At 45.4% G+C, this 22,498-nt stretch overlaps 1 protein-coding gene across 1 annotated transcript in view; it reads right to left on the minus strand.

Annotated features, from left to right (window-relative positions):
• The window catches only part of DNAH14 (dynein axonemal heavy chain 14), a 142,861-nt gene that overhangs the window by 96,229 nt on the left and 24,134 nt on the right, over positions 1 to 22,498 (minus strand). Inside the window, exons 15-25 of the mRNA XM_070401461.1 lie at positions 22,002 to 22,156; positions 20,406 to 20,750; positions 14,583 to 14,924; positions 10,836 to 11,205; positions 9,541 to 9,731; positions 8,503 to 8,748; positions 6,468 to 6,589; positions 3,696 to 3,867; positions 2,638 to 2,742; positions 2,413 to 2,531; positions 1,179 to 1,253 (exon numbers count right to left, since the gene is read on the minus strand). Of these exons, the coding sequence (XP_070257562.1) occupies positions 1,179 to 1,253; positions 2,413 to 2,531; positions 2,638 to 2,742; positions 3,696 to 3,867; positions 6,468 to 6,589; positions 8,503 to 8,748; positions 9,541 to 9,731; positions 10,836 to 11,205; positions 14,583 to 14,924; positions 20,406 to 20,750; positions 22,002 to 22,156 (2,242 nt within the window). The remainder of the gene's footprint in view (positions 1 to 1,178; positions 1,254 to 2,412; positions 2,532 to 2,637; positions 2,743 to 3,695; positions 3,868 to 6,467; positions 6,590 to 8,502; positions 8,749 to 9,540; positions 9,732 to 10,835; positions 11,206 to 14,582; positions 14,925 to 20,405; positions 20,751 to 22,001; positions 22,157 to 22,498) is intronic.

A 22,498-nucleotide genomic window follows, 5' to 3' on the forward strand; every position in this document is an offset into this window, starting at 1 on the left:
CGTGGAATGAGACCCGGTCTTCTCACATCACCAGGGGTCAGAAGTGGAGCAAAGGAAAGCCCAGTGGTTATTTCTGCAGGTAAATGGTAACCTGCTCTCCTCTGGAAAGCCTGTGGTGGTGTTAGCATAATATTACTAAATATTGATATTAACACCCTGTGGACGGATCATGAGAATTCTCGTTCCATAGTACACAGTGTTTTACAAAATATCATACTTTAAAAAGATATTAGCTTGTAAGAGCACGTCATACATAACTTCAAAATGCAACGGGTATTTAATTGTAAAGCATGCCTTTAACATTGATGTAAAACGTTTTTTGACCTCGTCCAATAGAGACGTATCCGGCCACTGGGTAAAGCTAGCAATGGAACTACCGGTCCGCAGTGTGTTAAAACTTCAGAACCAGTGGCTTTCCCATAACCAACAGTAAAGAGCTAGAAATGCAGAAAGACTGTTCTAGTCCAATTTAGATGCGCACACACTGAGGCTCTCTCTGCTTTTATTCTATTGCAATGACAGATTAAACTATAGAAAGGAGAACAGTAAAAAGACTAAGCCAAGTAGCCCAGCCGGTGTGGCTCAGTGGTTCAGCGTCGACCCATGAACCAGGAGGTCACGATTCGATTCCCGGTCAGGGTACATGCCTGGGTTACAGGCTCGATCCTCAGTGTGTGTGTGTGTGGGGGGGGGGGTGGCGTGCAGGAGGCAGCTGGTCAGTGATTCTCATCATTGATGTTTCTCTCTCTCCCTCTCCCTTCCTCTCTGAAATCAGTAATAAAAACACATTTTAAAAAAGACTAGACCAAGTAAACAATGCCAGGGAGCAGAAATGGGACAGAGACGCCCAGAAGTGAAGGGGCTGTTCCCGGAGGCCTCCTGGGCACCAGGTCTCAGGGAAGCAGCCAATCCGGCCAGTGTTCAGACCCTTAAGAATCTCAAAGTACACAAATACCGACTGCTGTCCGTGGTCACACCCTCAAGCCGACGTTTATCAACATGACCCAATAGGATTTCACTTCATGCATTTCTCTGTCTAGTTCCCACTTAGATTAGTAGATAATTAACCAAGTCTATATATATATATATATACACACACACACACATACACACACATATACACACACACACACACACACACACATATATATATATTAGGATCTGACCATTCTACTTACTTCTTTAGCACATCAAACATGCTCTTCTCTACATTTTCCAGCCACTGTTCCACAGCATTTCTTACACGAATTTTCCTGTAATTTAAGAAATAACCACGTGGAGGGTTACCTTTACTCCTGTTTCATTCCTGTGACAAGCTTGTAGACGAAGTCTCCTCTACTCAAACCACTCACCGGCCAAAGGACTCTAAATCTGTAACAGCTTTTATTTTTCTAGATCTTAATTTGGCAAACTACGCAAAAAAATAAAAAACAACATCCCAAAACATATCACTTAGCTTTAGGAAATTCTGACATCAACACCATAAATTTGCAAAATGAACAGTCCCGTTAAGTACGAATTTACAAAGTAGATAGGTTATATTACAAAGCAATTTTGGATTCCTCCTCACTGGATCTTTGAAACACTAAGCCTAGATCAGGGGCCAGAGAGGGGTTTTGGTGGATGACAAGACTGGGGTACAGCATTCTTTCAAACCACACACACCAGGAGCCCCAGGCCACGGCTGGCAGACTGCACCAGTGCGACGGAAAGAGAATCAGAAGGGGCAGCACCAACAACCCCAAGTGAGTTCCCTTCCGGCCTGTATTCAACTAATAAAATCTCGCGTTGGCTTTCAGGATCCTGTTACTCCATACAGACACGGAAGGGTAAGATTCCAGACAAGCATATTATCTTTGAAGAAATAGTTTGCTGCCTGGCCAGTGTGGCTCAGGGGTTGAGCATTGACCTACGAACCAGGAGGTCACGGTTTGGTTCCCGGTCAGGGCACAGGCCGGGGTTGTGGGCTCGATCCCCAGTAGGGCGCGTGCAGGAGGCAGCCGATCCATGGTTTTTCTCATCGTTGATGTTTCTCTCTCTCTCCCTCTCTCTATAATCAATAAAAAGTATGTATGTATGTATTTATTTATTTTATTATTTTTGTAATATATCTTTATTGATTTTAGAGAGAAAGGGAAAGGGAAAGAGAGATAGAAACATCAATGATGAGAGAGAATCATGGATTGGCTGCCTCCTGCATGTCCCCTACTGGGGATCAAGCCTGCAACCCAGACATGTGCCCTTGACTGGAATCGAACCTGGGACCCTTCAGTCCGCAGGCTGACGCTCCATCCACTGAGCCAAACCAATGAGGGCAGTATGTGTTTTTTTTTTAAAGAAGTAGTTTGCTTAGCCAACTTCTAGATCCATCAGAAATCGCCAAGCGGAGGTTTTGCAACGTAAAGGTCCTACTTGGGCAGCAAAAGGGCTTCCCCTTCGTTGGAGATGAGCATTATCACGGTGGGAGGGCCGACCTCCTGCTTCCAGATCAGCAGCTGCTTGATGTTCTCAAAGCATTTCACCAGGTGGGGCTGTGGACCAGAAAGGAGCGTCGTCGTCAGCAGCAGAGCACCCCCCCCAACACCCCCCCAGTGGCTTTTGGGGATAACGCTGCGGAGCAGAGGACAGTGGTCTCACCTGCACAGACTCGGGGTCGCTGCTCCCCGCCAGGATCGCGAGAAGTTCCTCGTTGCTAAGGAAGTAGAATCTTGGGAAAATCATCCTTTTAACTTCAAGGTAGTCCTGTCCAGAACCAAAAGAAGTGCAATTCAGAATATGCGTCATCAGGATACGAATCCCGTTGGGCCTCCATGGGCACACAAAAGCCACAATGTTAAAACCGCAGGTGCCCTGGCCAGTGTGGCTCAGTGGATAGAGCGTCGGCCTGCAGACTGAGGGGTCCCGGGTTCGATTCCGGTCAAGGGCATATATCCTCAGTTGCAGGCTCCTCCCCGGCCAGGGCCCTGATGGGGGCGCGTGCAGGTAGGCACTTAAAAATGTGAGACTTTGCTGAAGGTATTTAGATTGGTCCACGCACGTCTCTTCCCTTTCTCTCTACCAGTGATGGCGAACCTGTGACACGCGTGCCAGAGGTGACACGCGAACTCATTTTTTTGGGTTGATTTTTCTTTGTTAAATGGCATTTAAATATATAAAATAAATACCAAAATATAAGTCTTTGTTTCACTACGGTTGCAAAGATAAAAAAATTTCTGTATGTGACACGGCACCAGAGTTGAGTTAGGCTTTTTCAAAATGCTGACACGCCAAGCTCCAAAGGTTCGCCACCACTGCTCTATACTGTTTGTTTTTTTAAAATATATTTGTATTGATTTCAGAGAGGAAAGGAGAGGGAGAGAGAGAGAGATAGAAACATCAATGATGAGAGAGAATCATTGATCGGCTGCCTCCTGCATGCCCCCGACTGGGGATGGAGCCTGCAACCCAGGCATGTGCCCTTGACCGGAATCGAACCTGGGACCCTTCAGTCCGCAGGCCAACGCTCTATCCACTGAGCCACACCAGCTAGGGCTCTCTCTAGTGTTTGCACGAGCCCTACAGATGGTGAGCGTTGGAAATACCATTGGGAAACTAGAGCAACAACGAAAACCTGCCCTGGGGTGGGACCGCGTGGTGTGTTACATGGCAGGGTGTGAGCTGAACGGTTCTGCACTCTAGGGCCTCGACGGCGTTACCTCCAGACTTTTCTTTATACGTTCGAGAGAGACGTTACAGTTTCTCAGGATCCCGAGGACTCCCGTGGAGATGGCTATTCCCAAGGCGTTCAGCTTGTTTTGAATTTTTAACATGATCTCCTTCCACATGTCCATCACCTGAGAGAAGAGTTCCGATTCTGCTGGGAGCTGCCTGCAAAAAGAAAATTGGGGATCGTTTTTATTTTTTTGAAGAAATGATCATGAAAATCTGCCAGCTCAGTGCATCTGCCACCCAAGATTGTTCAATTTACAAAATGTTGTGCTCCGTTATATTTTTGCTGACCGAGCATTAACTAAAGTTTGTTTGTGTGTGTGTGTTTTTTTAGTGTCTGTTGTGTACTAGTGGCGTACATGGTGGGAAATACTACCATACACTGGCTATCCAGCCATCATTTAACAAGATCAGGCCTAACGAGGGGTATAAGCTTGAGATATAAAAGTTCTACATAGAGCCGAAACCGGTTTGGCTCAGTGGATAGAGCGTTGGCCTGCGGACTGAAAGGTCCCAGGTTTGATTCCGGTCAAGGGCATGTACCTGGGTTGCGAGCACATCCCCCGTAGGAGATGTGCAGGAGGCAGCTGATCGATGTTTCTAACTCTCTCTCTCTCTCCCTTCCTCTCTGTAAAAAAATCAATAAAATATATTAAAAAAAAAAAAAAGTTCTACATAGAGTGTGTGGGAGTGATTTCTGTCCAAGGGCTTGGAATAAAACAAAGGGCTACGAAAATTCGGCCCTGGCCGGTCTGGCTCAGTGGATAGCGCGTCGGCCCATCATCTTTCTCCGTGAGTCGAAGGCGGGTCTATTCCAGACCCACTTTTTCTGTTCTTTACAGCCATGGCAAAGGGGCCTTTAATCAGAAGCCCTGTTTTCAGCCTGCTAGCCAATCCTGCAAAAGAACAACTTGGTGATATTCCGAAATCCCTTACCTAGGAGTCTTCCCTCTCGTTAAGAAATGTTTCGCCGAACCGGTTTGGCTCAGTGGATAGAGCGTCGGCCTGTGGACTGAAGGGTCCCAGGTTCGATTCCGGTCAAGGGCATGACCTTGGTTGTGGGCACATCCCCAGTGGAGGGCGTGCAGGAGGCAGCTGATCGATGTTTCTCTCTCATCGATGTTTCTAACTCTCTGTCCCTCTCCCTTCTTCTCTGTGAAAAATCAATAAAATATTTAAAAAAAAAGAAATGTTTCGTAAAAGGTAGCATTGAGGTTTGCATTTAAGGCACTAAGTTGTTGTGACCATAAAGGACATACCGCTCAGTTATGTGGTTTCACCTCCTCAGAGCACTTTGAGAAGAAGTGTAGGTTAACAGAGTCTAGAGCAGTGATGGCGAACCTGTGACACACGTGTCAGAGGTGACACGCGAACTCATTTTTTTGGTTGATTTTTCTTTGTCAAATGGCATTTAAATATTTAAGATAAATATCAAAAATATAAATCTTTGTTTTACTATGGTTGCAAAGATCAAAACATTTCTATATGTGACACGGCACCAGAGTTCAGTTAGGGTTTTTCAAAATGCTGACACGCCGAGCTCAAAAGGTTCGCCATCACTGGTCTAAAGCATTCATATGGTAAGAACTATATGCATACAACAAAGAGGGATACTGTTTCCTATGAAGTAATGCATCTAAACATTTCTCTTTTGTAAGCTCCTAGTAGCTCACCTATGCCTCTAAAATAAAGCTCAAAATACTTCACCTGATATTCAAGGTTTTCTATCATCTGCTCTAATATGCCTTATAAACATACACCTCATCACTTTCTACCTTATTTCAGAATGGCCCCTAGACTAGCTTGTGTGATGTCCACAGTTTAAATTCTGCCTCGATAACACATATGTCTCAACTTAAGCACTCTTAAGACCAATCAGCTACAAAGAGACCAGTTAATTCCAATGCTAGGAATAGAAAGAGATGATAAAATTTTCAACATTGTCTAGGCCAGTGGTTCTCAACCTTGGCTGCACATTAGAATCACCTGGGAATCTTTTTAAAATCCTGATTTCTGGGGCCTCATCCTCGGGAAATTCTGTTTGTTACTAATGTTGTGGCCTCACCCCATAACAAAAAAAACCCAGAATTTCCGAAGGATGAGGCCCAGACATCAGGATTTTAAAAAGATTCCCAGGTAATTCTAATGTGCAGCCAAGGTTGAGAACCACTGGTCTAGGTCCTTTATTCTTTCACGTGGTCCAGAGTAAGAAATTATCATTTATGTATGAATGCTACTAAAAACACGCTTACTGTTTACATCAAAACCACACTAATAGCCCGGCCAGTGTTGCTCAGTGGTTGAGCATCAACCTATAAACCTGGAGGTCACTGTTCAATTCCCGGTCAGGGCACAGGCCCAGGTTGCAGGTTCGATCCCCAGTGTGGGGTGTGCAGGAGGCAGCCGATCAACGATTCCTTCTCATCACTGATGTTTCTCTCTCTCTCTTCCTCTCCCTTCCTCTCTGAAATCAATAAAAATGTTTTTTAAAGAACCACACTAAAAAAGAGACACATATTATAGCTTGAAGATTATAATGATGTATCTGACATTTCTTTCTTGTCCTGAATAGCTCCCTATCAATAACAGAGAAATAAGCCTTTAAAAATGATATTTTCAATTTTTTATGAAGGAAAAAATATAATAATCATTTGGCAGCGAGAGTGTTCATTGAAGAAATGGTTTCTCAAGAATCACAGAGAATAAATTATCCACGATGATTTTTTTGTACCCGTATGTGGCATATTTCAAGTTTTTACCTTTTTACCTCCAAAGAATTGAAGACTGGTTCAAGGTAAAGCCACGATCTTTGACAGTTCACCCACTCCTCCAGGGTGTACGAGAAGAGAGTCAACTTTTGATCCCATTTATCCACAAGACCCTACAAGGACAGAAACCAAAATCTAAATGGAAAATTACTTGTAAGAATCATAGAATAGAAACTGAACACAAATCTGATTATTAGCCACTGACATACAGGAAGTAATGCATGGAAGGTCTGGACATGAATATAAATCTCATTATATTTAGTATTGGGGGAGGTGTGAGATGTCCTACTCATTGAATTTTCTTATTCATTATGCAATATACAAATATTTTTTGGTATGTATATTCTTTCATTCCTTTCTTTAAACATTGTTGCACAGATGTACATACGCATATAACGTCTTTAATAATTTACATAAATGCAATCATATTATATACATTGTTCTGTGGCTTGCTTTTTTTAAAACCTGTGTTTTAGAGAAGTTTTATACAAGTGCTTATAAGTTTTCTTCATTCTTTTATTTTTTTTAAAAAATATATTTTATTGATTTTTTACAGAGAGGAAGGGAGAGAGAGAGTTAGAAACATCGATGAGAGAGAAACATCGATCAGCTGCCTCCTGCACATCTCCTACTGGGGATGTGCCCGCAACCCAGGTACATGCCCTTGACCGGAATCGAACCTAGGACCTTTCAGTCCGCAGGCCGACGCTCTATCCACTGAGCCAAACCGGTTTCGGCAATCTTCATTCTTTTAATATTAGAAAACTTCTATTAGTAATAAAGGCATTTAGTGCTCTAAATATTCCTTTTTTAGGGTTCTAGTCAGCTGTCAAAGGTTTGATTTACAATTTTCTCCTTCTTGCTTATTTTCAATTAAAAATTTGATTACGTTTCCTATATATTCTTCTAGTTGCTTTTAAATTTCCATTTTTTGTGAGTGATTTGGTTGTTGTCTATTTTTTGCAACTTTTCTACTGTTCAGTTTTTATTTTACTGCACATGGTTAGAGAACAGTCTATGTGATTTAACTTTTTTGCGGGGGGGAGGGGGGTTAATTCACTTAGTGTTTTTCTCTGAGGTCCAATTGACATTTTCCCTAAATGTTTGTATGTCTGCAAATACTATGAATTCCATCTGTTGAGTAGATATTTCTCTCACACTATCTATAATCAATTTTGTTCATTTTACTAGTAAATATTTCTATATTGTTACACATCTTGTAGAGTTTCCTGAAGTTTAAATGATTCTCATCTATGCTGTTGGATGGAGGCTGTCCAGGAAGGACTATCAGAGAACACCAAATACAAGCTCTGTGGTTTCATTTCAAATTACACTAGAATAGATGTGGAGGCTGCTATTTGGTGCAGAAATAATTGCAGGAACACACGAGCATAAAGCCAGGATGGCCCTGTGTAAGAGCAATAGCCGGTTTGGCTCAGTGGATAGAGCGTCAGCCTGCAGACTGAAGGGTCCCAGGTTCGATTCCAGTCAAGAGCACATGCTGGGTTGCAGGCTTGATCCCCACTAGGGGGCATGCAGGAGGCAGCCGATCAATGATTCTCTCCCATCACTGATGTTTCTCTCTCTCCCCTTCTCCCTTCCTCTCTGAAATCAATAAAAATACATATTTTTTTTAAAAAAAGAGAAATAACACAGGGAATTAAAATGAGGCCTTCTTCTCCAGCACACAGACAACAGGGCAATGGTCCGGGCATGGGCATGGGCATGGGGGGCCTGTGGGCATTGGCAGCGGCAGTGGCACTGCTGGGAACATCCCAGCTAGCGGGCTCCTGCTTGCATCTTGCCTAAATTCACCTCATCTGCCCAAATGAAACGTTCTGACATTTCCTCATGAACAGCGAACGTTTCCATAAAAAGTTATTTATTTAGTCTTTTATCTGCTAGTCAATCCAGTTTGGTGTAAGTATTTCAATGCATTATTCAAATCCAAAGCTCCCAGATTGCAAAAATGTGATCAACAAAAGGGTGGACAATGACAGCAGGTTCCCTGGGCCCCACCACTCACCTTAATGGGCTCACTATACGAGGACCCTTTCACGGTGGCGAGCATGATCTGAGACTCCTCCAACTGGGCCAGCAAGTCATCCAGAGACGAAATGATGAGGATCTCGTCCGTCTCCGTGTGATGAAGGACCAAGTGCAAAGGGGTCGTCTTCCAAAGGTCGATGATCTTAAACAGCAGCTTTTCCAGAGCAGCTTCGTGCGTGGCTGAGGTGGAGATTTCATTGATTTCCTTTTCATACTGACACATCTGAGAGGGAAATTCATGTTTTTTAATTGTCAGCGCAGCAGATCATTCCGGATACATCGAAAATGGAAGACTGCCACGAACACGTGGAGGGGACAGCGGAAACAGTGAAGGTCGGATGCGCTGGGGTTCCATCCCAACCACAGGCTGCATGGCGGGACCTTTGTGACAAGCCCCCCCCCCCCCCCCCCCGATTTCCTCAGTACAGCAAATCAGTTAGTAGATTATAGGTATAAAATGCTGTGATTGATTTCATTAGAGACTGTCAACACTGAATCACCAAACATCCATGGAGCTTACTGTAAGCCAGGCGCAAAAATAGAAAAACCTGCAACCAGAGGTTCCATGAATTCCTCCCTTTTCTAACTCCCCATCCCTGTGGATCAGTGATTCCCAAAGTGGGCGCTACCGCCCCCTGGTGGGCGCTGCAGCGATCCAGGGGGGCGGTGATGGCCACAGGTGCATTTGTTTTAACTTTTTTTTGTATTATCTTTCTACTCTGAGTTCAATAAATAGTTTCATAATTTCAAACTTCAATGTTTCTAATGTACACCTTTCTTTACTACATTTTATGAAAAAGGCAGAAACATTAATACATATATCTTTCTGTTTAATTGCTATTAAAATTAAAAAAAAAATTAATTTCCAGGGGGCGCTGAGTAATATTTTTTCTGGAAAGGGGGCGGCAGGCCCAATAAGTTTGGGAACCACTGCTGTGGATGTATTTGCTCGCTTAAAATGAGCCCCGGTGGCATTTCACCCGTTTTTGTTTTATTCTGAACTCCCCTCGCTTACCTTGAGCACGAGAAGGCTCTCGATGGTGCAGTTTCTATCCAGGGTGATGGACTTCCCGATGATCTCCTGGAAAGCCTCCCAGTGCCGAGGCTTGAGACAGGGGTTCCCCAGGGCGATGATGATGGGCAGCTCTTGCTTAAAGCTGGTCACCGACTGCTTCAGGTACGATACCATGTTGTTCTGGGGTAGGTCTGTGAACAGCAATGGGTCGGTGGGCTGATGACATGCTCACTGTATGTTTTAAACCAGACCGCGTTGATCAGTTATCCGTCTGCACTAAAACAGTGAGTTTTATTACTGTCATCCTCCCGTGAGATGAACTATGGAGTAAAGAGATATGGCTCTGCTGATCAGAGAACCAAGTCACCTGATGGCATTTGATGCTAGGGAAGCTGCTACAGGGTTCCGAGTGTCACTGACAAGACAGACAGACAGACAGACAGGCACACGTGGGCATTCAAAAGACTATAATAGGGCCCGGCCGGCGTGGCTCAGTGGTTGAGCATCGACCTACAAGCCAAGAAGCCACGGTTCGCTTCCTGGTCAAGGTACTTCATTGATGTTTCCATCCCTCTCCCTCTCCCTGCCTCTCCGAAATCAATAAATATATATTTTTAAAAAGAGACTGTCAAGGTTTGGGGCTTTTAAATTCTGCTCAGCAGGGAACAACATTACGGGGAAAAACAGAGTTACTATTTTTTCAAAAGGAAGATACTTGAACACTGAAATGTCGGTGAAAGCTTTGCCATGGCACTGACAGCACTGAAACACAAGACTCAAACCTGTGCAGGTGCAGGTTCAACAACCCTTAGAACTTTTTTTTTACTGCCCCTTAAAAAGAACAGGGAGGGGCCCTGGCCGGTGTGGCTCAGTGGCTAGAGCACTGGCCTGTGGACTGCAAGGGTCCCAGGTTCGATTCCGGCCAAGGGCATGTACCTGGGTTGCGGGCACATCCCCAGCAGGGGACGTGCAAGAGGCAGCTGATCGATGTTTCTCTCTCATCGATGTTTCTGACTCTCTATCCCTCTCCCTTCCTCTCTGTAAAAAATCAATAAAAAATATATTTTTTTAAAAAGGAGACGCAAACTGTTATTCATGACGTTAAGCAAATTTGGGGCCCAAGTCTCCATCTCTTTTCTTTTGCTTCAGGAAATAATCCCACCTGCGCCCTGGGCCGTCTCTCCAGCCGTGAGCGGTCAGGTCGTGGGGACCGGGAGAGAGAGGGTGACCCTGCTGACCCAGGGGGCGTCTTGTATGTAACTCTGGGCGGGCCACCACGGGGAGGGCGCGTTTACCTTTTTCCAGGACCAAGATCAGGCTCAGCCACTTGGACACGTTGCTCTGCACCGACTCTATGTCAATGTCCTGAAGGGTGCTGGCCCTCCACTCCTGGAAGAGCGCTCTCCACTCCTCCTGCGCCTCCCACAGGATCCTCCTCAAGGTCAGCTCGTAGTCGATGTCGGAGATCTCAGCCGCCACCGCCTGGGTGAGCTCCTCCATGTTCAGGGGGTGCAGGTGCGACTGGGCCTCGCTGATCGACTCCTGGTAGTTGGCGCAGATCTGGACCTTGTTGGCGAGGGTGGCGGCTTCCTGGGAGAAGGCCTGGACCATTTCCATCGCGGTGGACGCCGGGGTCCCCATGTGTAACAGAACAGGCGTCTTCACCTGGAAAAGAGCAGGGACACAAGCCAAGAGGTCACAGCGCTCGGAAGGTGGCCACGCTCACGGACTGCGTCTCAGCACGCAGCCCAATGTCATGTGCAGCCACCATCTGGGGAGATTACCTTTAGCGTGTAATTCCTTGTGTTGGTTACGATTCATTGTCATTATTTTTAAATATATTTTATTGATTTTTTACAGAGAGGAAGGGAGAGGGATAGAGAGTTAGAAACATCAATGAGAGAGAAACATAGATCAGCTGCCTCCTGCACACCCCCCACAAGGGATGTGCTCGCAACCAAGGTACATGCCCTTGACCGGAGTCGAACCTGGGACCCTTCAGTCCACAGGCCAACGCTCTAGCCCAGTGGTTCTCAACCTGTGGGTCGGGGCCCCTTTGGGGGTCGCCTAAGACCATCGGAAAACACATATATAATTATACATTGTTTTTGTGATGAATCACTATGCTTTAATGATGTTCAATTTGTAACAATGAAAATACATCCTGCCTATCAGATATTTACATGACGATTCATAACAGTAGCAACATTACAGTGATGAAGTGGCAACGAAAATAATTTTATGGTTGGGGTCACCACAACATGAGGAACTGTATGAAAGGGTCGCGGCATTAGGAAGGTTGAGAACCACTGCTCTAGCCACTGAGCCAAACCGGTTAGGGCCATTGTCATTGTCATGATTATTATTACCATCAGATCTATAATTTCCTGTGTACCTTCTCCATTTCAGGCGCGGTGGCAACACGTTACCTTGCTTACTAAATCCATACAACCATCTTCAAAGATAGTTACTAGTTTGTATAATTTTTCAAAGAACTTCTGAGGTTGTAAATAATTTTCCCGTCGTCAGATGGTAAGTGGCGGTGCCGGGTATGGCCCGCATTCCCGCTTCCTGACCCTGGTAAAGGGTGTCTTACTTTTATGATGCTTGTCACATGTTGCCTCGTGTGAGAGTTTTATTCTTGCACAAGACATTGTGGGCATTTGCAACAATGACATTCAAAGAGAGAGAGATGCGGGTAAAAGTTTGCTCTGATTTTCCTTACTAAATGAACAACTTCTTAAGATTAAGGTTTAGTCTGTGTATACCTCAGAGAACCCCGCACCATCAAAGGCAGATGGGAGCTGTTTATTAAAACGTTCCTAAAAGAACAAATTCATCTGGATCCTATCACCTTATTCTTTTGAAAAATCCAACCCATGGGACTGCCTATAATACTGTGTTACGGGGAGTGTGGTCATCAAATCAACACTGAGGACACTGTAACAGTGAGTTGTATAAAATTGATAAACCATATTATCTGTGACAATGGATGAGGCTTAATATATCATCTGTAACAGCGATGCCTATATAAGAAAAGTTTTCCTTAGCGAGCTTCTCCCATAATCTCCCACTCATTAATACTTATTTATAAATGAGTTATCTTGAGAGAGGAGCGAATACTTGGAGGACTAATCTTGCTAGTTTACATGGAGTCAAAACAAACTTTTGCCACTCCTACCAGCCGTCTTCAAACAGAGATCCTCCAAGAATGACCACAGTCAACAGTATGTACATGAAATAGTTTGAAAGGTTATACAATGGAAGTCGGATCTGGGCATCAACAGGCCCCACGCCGTCTCTCCCAATAAAACAGCTATAAACCCTGGACAGGCCCCGAGAGCAGCTACTGAGGAATCTGAGAGGACACAGTGAAGGCAGACTGAGGGAGAAGAAGCTCATTTGAAGTGCTACCGAATCAGCAGCGAGTCGACTATTTTTTCCTTCCAGGACCCCCTAGCACAGTTACTGGCTAGTAAAGCCTCAGTGAATGTTTGGTGTCTGACAGTTTGCTTCTCGTGATAAGTGAAGCTGGAACTACCATTACCACTGGGCCTAGACCAGGGGTGGGGAACCTTTCTTCTGCCCAGGGCCATCTGGATGTTGGTAACATCATTCGCGGGACGTACAAAATTCACTGCTGGTGGGCATGCAGCCTGGTGCAGCCACTATGGAAAACAGTATGGGGTTCCCTCAAACAATTAAACATGGAACTGCCATTTGACCCAGCGACCCCACTTCAAGGGAATATATCCTAAAACCCCCAAAACATACCAATGAGAGAGAATGTACGCATGCCTATGTGCATAGCAGCATTACTCACAATAGCTAAGATCTGGAAACAGCCCAAGTGCCCATCAGTAGATGAGTGGATAAAAAGGTTGTGGCACATTGACACAACGGAATACTATGCAGCTGTTAAAAAGATGGATCTCTTACCCTCTGAGACAGCATGGAGGGAACTGGAAAGCATTATGCTAAGTGACACCAGTCAGTCAGAGAAAGACAAATATCACATGATCTCACTTATTTGTGGCATCTAATGAACAAAAAACTAATTGACCAACAAAACAAGACCCTAAGCAGGAAGACATGAAACAGACTGACATGCCTCCATGTGGGGGTGGGGGGGTGAGGAGAGAGAAACCCAAGAACTTATCTGCTTATATGCACAGCCCATGGACAGGAGGGATAGGGTGGCGAAGACCTGGGGGGAGGGGGGGGGGAGCTGGGCAGAGGGAGGTAAAGGGGAGGGGGAAATGGGAGACAACTGTATTCTTGTCAACAATAAAAAATAGTAATCATTTTAAGAAATTAAATAAAAAATGAACCTGCTATATTCGGTCAAACATTTAACTAACTCACCCCTAATGCCTTGGCAGGGCCAGACCAAATGATTTCACGGCCTCGTACGGCCCACCGGCCGGACGTGCCCTACCCCTGGCCGAGGCTAAGACCCAGGAAGATCTAAGGCAGGGGTCCTCAAACTTTTTAAACAGGGGGCCAGTTCACTGTCCCTCAGACCGTTGGAGGGCTGGACTATAGTTTAAAAAAAAACAACTATGAACAAATTGCTATGCACACTGCACATATCTTATTTTGAAGTAAAAAAACAAAACGGGAACAAATACAATATTTTTATTTGCATGTGGCCCACGGGCCGTCGTTGGAGGACCCCTGCTCTAAGGGTTTCTTTGCCCTTTTCATGCCATGCCTTCCCCCCGCCCCCTGAACCCCTCGGGCAGTCTGTTGAAGCCTGTGGTGAACCAGCTTTGCTGTCGTTTGCTGTCTACCTTCCCTCAGAAGGGAAACACATTTTCGTAATGGAAGCAAAATTTCAGTTGGAGGTTCGTGCGAACAGACATGCACTGTCACTTCCCATTCAAGCTTCACGCATCCTCCAGATTCTGTTTGTGGGTTCCAGGTTCGGAATCCGTGGATTAAATCACTGACCTAGGAGTCCACAGAAAGAACACGCCGGCCTGCTTAGGCCGACCTGAGACCAAGACCCGGGTGACTTTTCACGGAACACGGAAACTTACCTTGGCCTTTAACTGACTGGCGTCGGTCCGCAGGCCAGTGACGTAGGCTTCCAGGTTGTCTCTGAACTTGCCAATGGCAGCGTCCTTGTTCAGTTTGCTCAGCTTGACAGCACTTTTGAGCTGATTAAACCTGATTAGAAGGACTTTGTAGGTGGCGACTTGCTCTTCTGAAATATAGACCTGGTAATAACTCAGAACAGAATACAGTTGAGCAACGGTGGAGTACTCTTTCTCTAATTTAGGTATTCTGGAGGAAATTGCATCCAGAAAAGTAAAATGTTCCACAAATTCTTCTATTTCAATGGGATGACACTCCAGTCTTTTCAATGATGAGTCTATAACCTGCAATCATGGACACGTCCATTATAATTACATAATGATTTTTCACTACTTTAGAAGAGTAATGACTCGTTTTTCATATCTCACACTAACTTAACATAATTATAACTCTAGGGGAAAAAATGAAGACATCATCTAGAACACTGATACCAAAACCAGACATGGATGGTTAAGGAAAAGAAAAATCACAAAGCAATTTTGCTTACAAGCATAAATGCAAAAATCTTAGAAAGAATGTGTATGCAGCCCGGCCGGTGTGGCTCAGTGGTTGAGCTTCAACCTATGAACCGGGAGGTCACGGTTCAATTCCTAGTCGGGTCACATGCCCAGGTTGCAGGCTTGATCCCCAGTGGGGGGCGTGCAGGAGGCAGCCGGATGATGATTCTCTCTCATCATTGATGTTTTTCTCTCTCTGCCTCCCCGCTTCCTCTCCGAAATCAGTAAAAACATATTTTAAAAAGTAATAATGTACAGGTATGTGCCTGTGCATGCTGGCAATCTACACCTATCAATTTGGATGCGAGATTAACCTTAGAAAGTCCATTAAGGCAATTACCCACGTTAAAAGATGAAAGAAAAATAACTATGATCATCGCAGTAGCTGCAGAATAAGTATTTGATAAGATCCGCTTATGATATAAAAAATTCTCCGATATTAGGAATTCCTTTCAAAATAAGGGAATTCCCTTAATTATGTAAAGGAATACTACCCAAAGCCTCAGGAAACAGAAATGCCTTTGGGGTATGCAGCAGCCAGAAAGAGAATGAACCAGCAGAACTCTCAGAACAGGTTCCCCAAGCTGCTTTGAGCCCATCCTGTGTTTAGTCATTTCTGATTAAAAGCGAGGCATTGCTGATGCTGCAGGTCACAGAGGTCTGATTCTTGTGGCAGTTATTTAAAGGGCTCGGTCCTTCATTTGGTGAGGGGGTTGTTTGCACATCTTTTGCAGTTTGATCCCTTGGAGGCCTCGTCTTCATCTTTGCATTCAGAATGCCGACCCCTTTAGTGACCAGCTCCATTGCTGAGGCGAAACCCTCTAGGCCAGGGGTGGGCAACCTTTTTGTGAGTGCGTGCCCAAACCAGCAAAATCTCTGACTCAGAATTCTTCTGCGTGCCAACCCTAATTTTTTGAGAACATGGTACGCCTACTTGATATCTCTTAAGGTGTACGTATGTGAAGAACCTTGAAGAAATCATACAATTCATTCGAGCAACAAAAACACAGTATATGATGATGAAAAATATTTATTTTTTAATGTATACATGTCCACTGATAGTCCGACAGAAAACTTTATGACTCCGTTTGATATTATCAGTGGGACTTTTGCTGCTGCATCACTGATGACAGAGGTTTTACATTAGGTTTCTATTACGTGACCTTCAGAGATATGCACGAGCTACTCCTTTCATCCGTCAGGCTACTCCTATGACGAGACTTAACAAAATTCATCGCTGAGAACAAAGATTCACAAGTGTGTGTGGACAAAAGCATGGAGAGTAACGCTGTTGCAAAGTTTTTTAAAAAGAAAAAATTTTCCGGAATGGCATTCCATGTCCTCAATAGTTCGTTTTCGACACTATTGAAATTGCTCGTCCCCTCTCTCGTCAATCCACGTCTATGGTCTTTAAGATAACTTGTTATGTAAAGTTATTTACTTATCTAAGATGCACCTACACTGAATTTATCTGAAAAATAAAAAAAGTCGGTATTAAGGAAAAAATTGTAAATGGAAGATTGTAAGAGAGGGTTTCGCGTGCCAGCTAAAGTTACTGGCGTGGCATGTTTGGCACGCGTGCCAGGGGTTGCCCACCCCTGCTCTAGGCTCTCCACTGAATGCCTTCTATGCCCACTAGGACCCTCCACTCTGACTGCCTGGGACTTGACTCGCAGGAGCTCTGGCCACTGTTCTGCTTACAGCTCTGGGGGTTTTAGCCCCTCTGTGGATTTGGCTCCAGGTCCCTGCACAGACATGCTTTGTAGCTGCAGCTGGGAGAGTCCTGGGACCTGGGACCCTCGTGCACTTTTCTGCTGTTTTATTTGTGTGTGTGTGTGTGTGTATGTGTGTGTTTGGGCGGTGGTGGTGGTTTTTATTGTTTTGTTTTGCTTTTCCTAGCTCCCTTCTTTGACTCTAAAAATGAAAATTTTTATCCATCTCAACTCAGTGAGGCCACTGGGCTCTCTTCCGGTTCCTCCTCCCTGTACTTGTGGTCCAAAGCTTTCCTCCAGGTAGAAATCCCGTATGTCATTTGCTTCCCTGGTCTCCAGGACCACAGTCCTACACTGCTGGTGATGCAGCACCTGAAAGCATTTCTCTCATTTGTTTGCTTCCGTCTTCTGTTCTCTGTACAGCGGGAAGTGAAATGAAGTCTAGTCCTGTTTCTCCATCATGGCTAGAGCAGAGGTTTGGAGCTAGAGCAGGCTCACACCATCAGAGTTGGAAAACATTATACTCTGATTCATTTCTGCGGAATTCAAATCTTTAAAAACTCGATGAAGATGACCTCAAGTGTCACATAAAAATGTTTTTGATAGAAGAGACATATTGGTATTTTATTAATGAGCTAGAACGAAAAGTACTAAGTCACCTCCGTGAAGACTAAACGTTGGTGGAGGGTAGGAGTGGGGAGTTCAATTGTCCCAACATCTCATTTTCGAAGGAGGGGAGAATTAGGGAACGACACCGTCCTACATACCTCACCTCATCGGGGCAGTCAGTGCACAGGTTCGGGAGGCTGGACAGGTAGATGTGTTTGTTAAGCAGGAGCAAAGCATTTGGCCACAATGGTCCTGGGACTTAGAAAAATGTGCCAACCCAGGCTGTAGCATCAGGGTAAATAGTAGGACAACTTTTGCATCGTATCCTGGTTCCCTCTTTGGGCTCCGAGCGAAATCCTACGAGAGATGAACTCCGGCTGGGCCCAGACTGAGGGGATGAAGCCGGATGAGCAAATTCTTCTCTGCCTTTGGCAGGGAGCTGGCTTCAAAGGCCGGTGAGGGTGAGACAGCAACTGTTTCTGGGCTCGAAAGAGGGAGCCTGAGCAGGCGACAAGACGAGGGCCCTGGCTTTTCATAAAGAGCCTTCCTGGAGGGTTTTCTCAGACAGCTCACAGCAAAGGCTATTTAGGAAGTCACCTTCCCTCCCAAGTCTGAGCAGCAAACGAGTGGTCACACGTTTAAGGCTGGCAGGGAAGGTATAGCGCGCAGGGCCGGCAGCTCAACGGCAAAGCGCTCAGGCTTAAAGATCGTGTCCAGACTTCAGCGCTGGTGAAACCAGAAGCGAATCGAACGTCTCTTTTTAAGCAGCAGCTGAAGCCCAATCACCGGGGCCATTTCCTAAGGCGTCCCCGGCCCTCCAAGCTCATCCCTGCAGATAACGCACTGCTGCACCTGCCCGGGGCCCCAAGAAACACAACCCTCCGATGCCAGGCCCGGCCGAGGTCCAGAACAGTAACCCAGGGGATCGTCCTTCAGGGCATCGCCAGGGGTCACAGGCGACAGACGGCGAGGGACGCGGCCCCAGAGACCTGAGCCAGAGGCCGCCGAGACCGACCAACCAGCTTACTCAACAGCCAAGGGCGATGCTCATTTTTCTGCCCTGCGAGCTCCGCCATCTAGAACACTCTAGATGGCTGTTTCCCCATTTTCTCCTTAAAAGGGTGGGACTTTTCATTGACCCTGCCCTGTTCCTTCTCCACCACTTTATGATGGGCAAACAGGGCTTAGAGCTCTTCTTTTATGAATAGGTCACACTATGTGCCACTTGACAGAGAACTGGATTAGCACGTGACCGGCCCAAAGATGATAACGTACCACGAGGCTCCGCCTGCCTCCCCCGGCCCTGGCTGTGCCGAGTGTGAGCCAAGTGCCTCGGGGGCAGCAGCCATTATCAAGGGACACAGAGCAGAAAGGAGGAAGGAGCCTCGTCCTCTGCCTGCATCACAGCTACGGTGACCAGCCCTGGCTGACCAGCGTGTATGCTTCTGCACGAGACAAATAAACCCCTGGTTTCAGACACAGTGTTTTGGGGATGTCCTAATACTTGTTGGGAAATGGGACCTAAATTAAACAGAGTAATTTTTTATGTTATAGGATTCCGGTGGATCTAAAGATAAGGTGAATTTCATTACGGACAGCACACAGTACTGTTCACCGAATAGACCCTTTGTAATCTTTTCTTCAACTCTCTGTAGCATTAACAATTCCTGAATGTTCCCTCCTTCTCAAAATACCCCCTTGCTCTCTTCGATCTCTTTGGTTACCCCTTTAGTATACTCTGTAGGCTCCTCTTCCTCTAGCCATCTCCCAAATGTTGATATTCGTCAGGCTTCTGTTCTTTTCTATATTTTTTTTTTTAGAAAAATATACTTTTATTGAGTTCAGAGAAGAAGAGAAAGGAAAAGAGAGAGAGACATCAATGATGAGAGAGAGTCATTAATTGGCTGCTTCTTGCACGCAACCCGGGCATGTGCCCTGACCGGGAATTGAACCGTGACCATTTGGTCCATAGGTCCGTGATCAACCACTGAGCCACACTGGCCGGGGCTGTTCTTTTCTATTGTCACCATATATATAGACAAGGGCATTCTCATTCACTTCAATGATTTCAATGACAATACGCATCCTGCTCATTTAAATATATATTTCCAGTCTAGACTCTGTCCTGAGACCCAGACAGGCGTATCTGAGTCTCTCTACTTGAATATCACACAATAGAACAAGCACAGTGTTCCCTCGCCCAGTGAGTAAGATCACTGCCCACGCTGTGGCCTCCCCCAAAACCCAAAAGCATCAGTCCCTGCTCTTTCATTCTTTCCATGGAGTCATTCACTATATCCCAGGGGTCCTCAAACTACGGCCCACGGGCCACATGCAAATACAAATATTGTATTTGTTCCCGTTTTGTTTTTTTACTTCAAAATAAGATATGTGCAGTGTGCATAGGAATTTGTTCATAGTTTTTTTTAAACTATAGTCCAGCCCTCCAACGATCTGAGGGACAGTGAACTGGCCCCCTGTTTAAAAAGTTTGAGGACCCCTGCTATATCCTACTGATTCCATCTCTTAGATAAATCTCAAATCCATACACTTCTCAGCCTGCACCCTGCGACTTCCCTGGCTCAAGGTATCATCACGACTCCCCTCGATGACAGGAACAGCTTTCCCCCTGAATTGTCCCACTGGCATCTACGCTCCACGCCGCAGCCAGAGTGGCCCTCACACAAATTCAAACAGCACCTCCCTCGCCCCGCCTCACCCCGTGCCCGGCTCCCGACAGGGAGAAGAGGCAGAAAGCGACGCGGGCTACCATTCCGGGGAAGGTTTCTCCGGGGAACTGACACCTGATCCAAGACCCGGACCAATAAAACGCATGTTGGCGTTTTTCTGAGGGTTACAGTCATCGTATGTGCTAAGTACTTATTCTGAAATTATAATTGACTCATCTTGAAGGGTCTGAAGCAGTAGGCGTTCCCCAAGCACTTACCTCCAGAAGATTCGTGTTCTTCTTCTCGATGACGGCCCGCAGGAGGTCCTGGCTGGTCTGCAGGATGTCCTCCACGTGCGGCAGGCATTCCGACTGGTAGTCGGCACTGACCACGTGGAAGATGCCGATGCGCTTCTCCGTGACCATGCTGACCACGTCTCTGAGGTAGTTGAGGAACTTGCCGAGGATGGTTCTAAACTCGGCGGAAGTCAGCTCTTCCATCGTGGCGATTTTCATACTCGCGACTTTGGCCCGCTCCACCATCACGCAGTATTTTATGAACCTGCGGCTGTAACCGTTCACCAGGTTCATCGAGTTGCCAAGGATGGTCAGGAGACACACGATCTGTAAATGAAAACATGACAGCATGTTATTTGGGGAGTGAAAAGAGCATGGCCCGATAGACTCGGAATTCTGTTAAAAACATGCAAAACAGCAGTTATCTGTCCAGTTCGTGTCATTAGAAGCCTCTACTAAATAAATATGTTGGGAACATGAGACTAAGACATTCACATCACTTTTTAAAAAATATATCTTATTGATTTTTTTTTGTTTTTTTTTACAGAGAGGAAGGGAGAGGGATAGAGAGTTAGAAACATCAATGAGAGAGAAATGTCGATCAGCTGCCTCCTGCACACCCCCTATTGGGGATGTGCCAACAACCAAGGTACATGCCCTTGACCAGAATCGAACCTGGGACCCTTCAGTCTGCAGGCCAACGCTCTAGCCACTGAGCCACACCAGTTAGGGCTCACATCACTTTTTTATAGTTGGCATTTATGTAAAGGTACACAAGGCGATTGAACTATATAGTTAACATGTACTAGAGACACCAACCGGTTATTTCTTTGCTGGTCACCGGGGTTTAGTGTATGTGCTCTATGCCCTAGAAAAGGCCAGTCCTAGCCCTGGTCGGTTTGGTCAGTGGTCAGAGCATCAGCCCACGGACTAAAGGGTTGCAGGTTCAATTCCCCGTCACGGGCTTGCACCTTGGTTGCAGGTTTGATCCCTGGCCCCGGTCAGGGCACAAGAGGAAGGCAACCAATCGATGTGTCTCTCACATCGATGTTTCTCTCTCTCTCTCTCTTCCTTGCCCTCCCTCCATTTTACTCTCTCTAAAAATTAATGGGGGTAGGGGGGAAATATCTTTGGGTGAGAATTAAAAAAAAAAAGAAAGGAAGAAAGAAAAGGCCAGTTCTATATACTATGTGACATTACCCAATTCCCAAAACACGGCCACTCTGGATAGGGTAGAATCCTGATCCAAGCTAAAACCATTACATTCTCTCATGAATTTGAACAAAAAATACCCAGTTAGATGGTGATGGGAAAAGCCAGGGTCATGGCAAGTCAACAAAACAGCAAGACAATATTCAGAGGGGACCAGGAAAGAGAAAGCCCATTCTCAGCGGTTTGCTGGGGAATAAAAAGTGAACAGAGGTGAAATATCATGAGGAAGAAAAAAATGGGAAGGATTTTCCAATCAATGAAAAAATGATTGTATAATTTATAACAAGTCCCTTTCATCTAAGAACGTCAGTGGGTTTCTGGTCATTAAACCAAATATTCCCCAAGACGCACTGTTTTTAAACTTACTTTATTTTGGTAGGTAGGGTCCATTTCGAACAGGATCTGACAATCTGGCCATATGGCTTGCTCCTTAGAGTCTGCCCCACTTTGTGCTGCATTCAATAACTCCGGATCAGTAAAATCAGACAGGCGGGGATCTTGCTTAAGAGGAATAATTTGGGCTAAAATATATGAATAAAAAATTAATGTTTTCCAAAGTCCCGACACCATATAATTATCCATGACATCTAGAACTGCTGATAACCGAAATGGGTTTATCATGGGGACGAGACAGTACAAATGGGACTTAAAGGCAGGTGTAAACGTTGGGGTTTAATATTAGGGAAACAAAAGAACCACTCACAGGTAATTGGTGGCAGCGAGACGAGGCATGATTAAAACAGAAACTGAGAATAAGCCATTAAGTCGAACGACCCTTTCACAGGGGTCGCCTAAGACCATCGGAAAACACATATATAATTACATACTGTTTTTGTGATTAATCACTATGCTTTAATGATGTT

The sequence above is a fragment of the Myotis yumanensis genome, unplaced genomic scaffold (assembly GCF_028538775.1).
Source record: "Myotis yumanensis isolate MYYU_CA2020_CCGP unplaced genomic scaffold, mMyoYum1.0.hap1 SCAF_22, whole genome shotgun sequence".
Classification (NCBI taxonomy): domain Eukaryota; kingdom Metazoa; phylum Chordata; class Mammalia; order Chiroptera; family Vespertilionidae; genus Myotis; species Myotis yumanensis.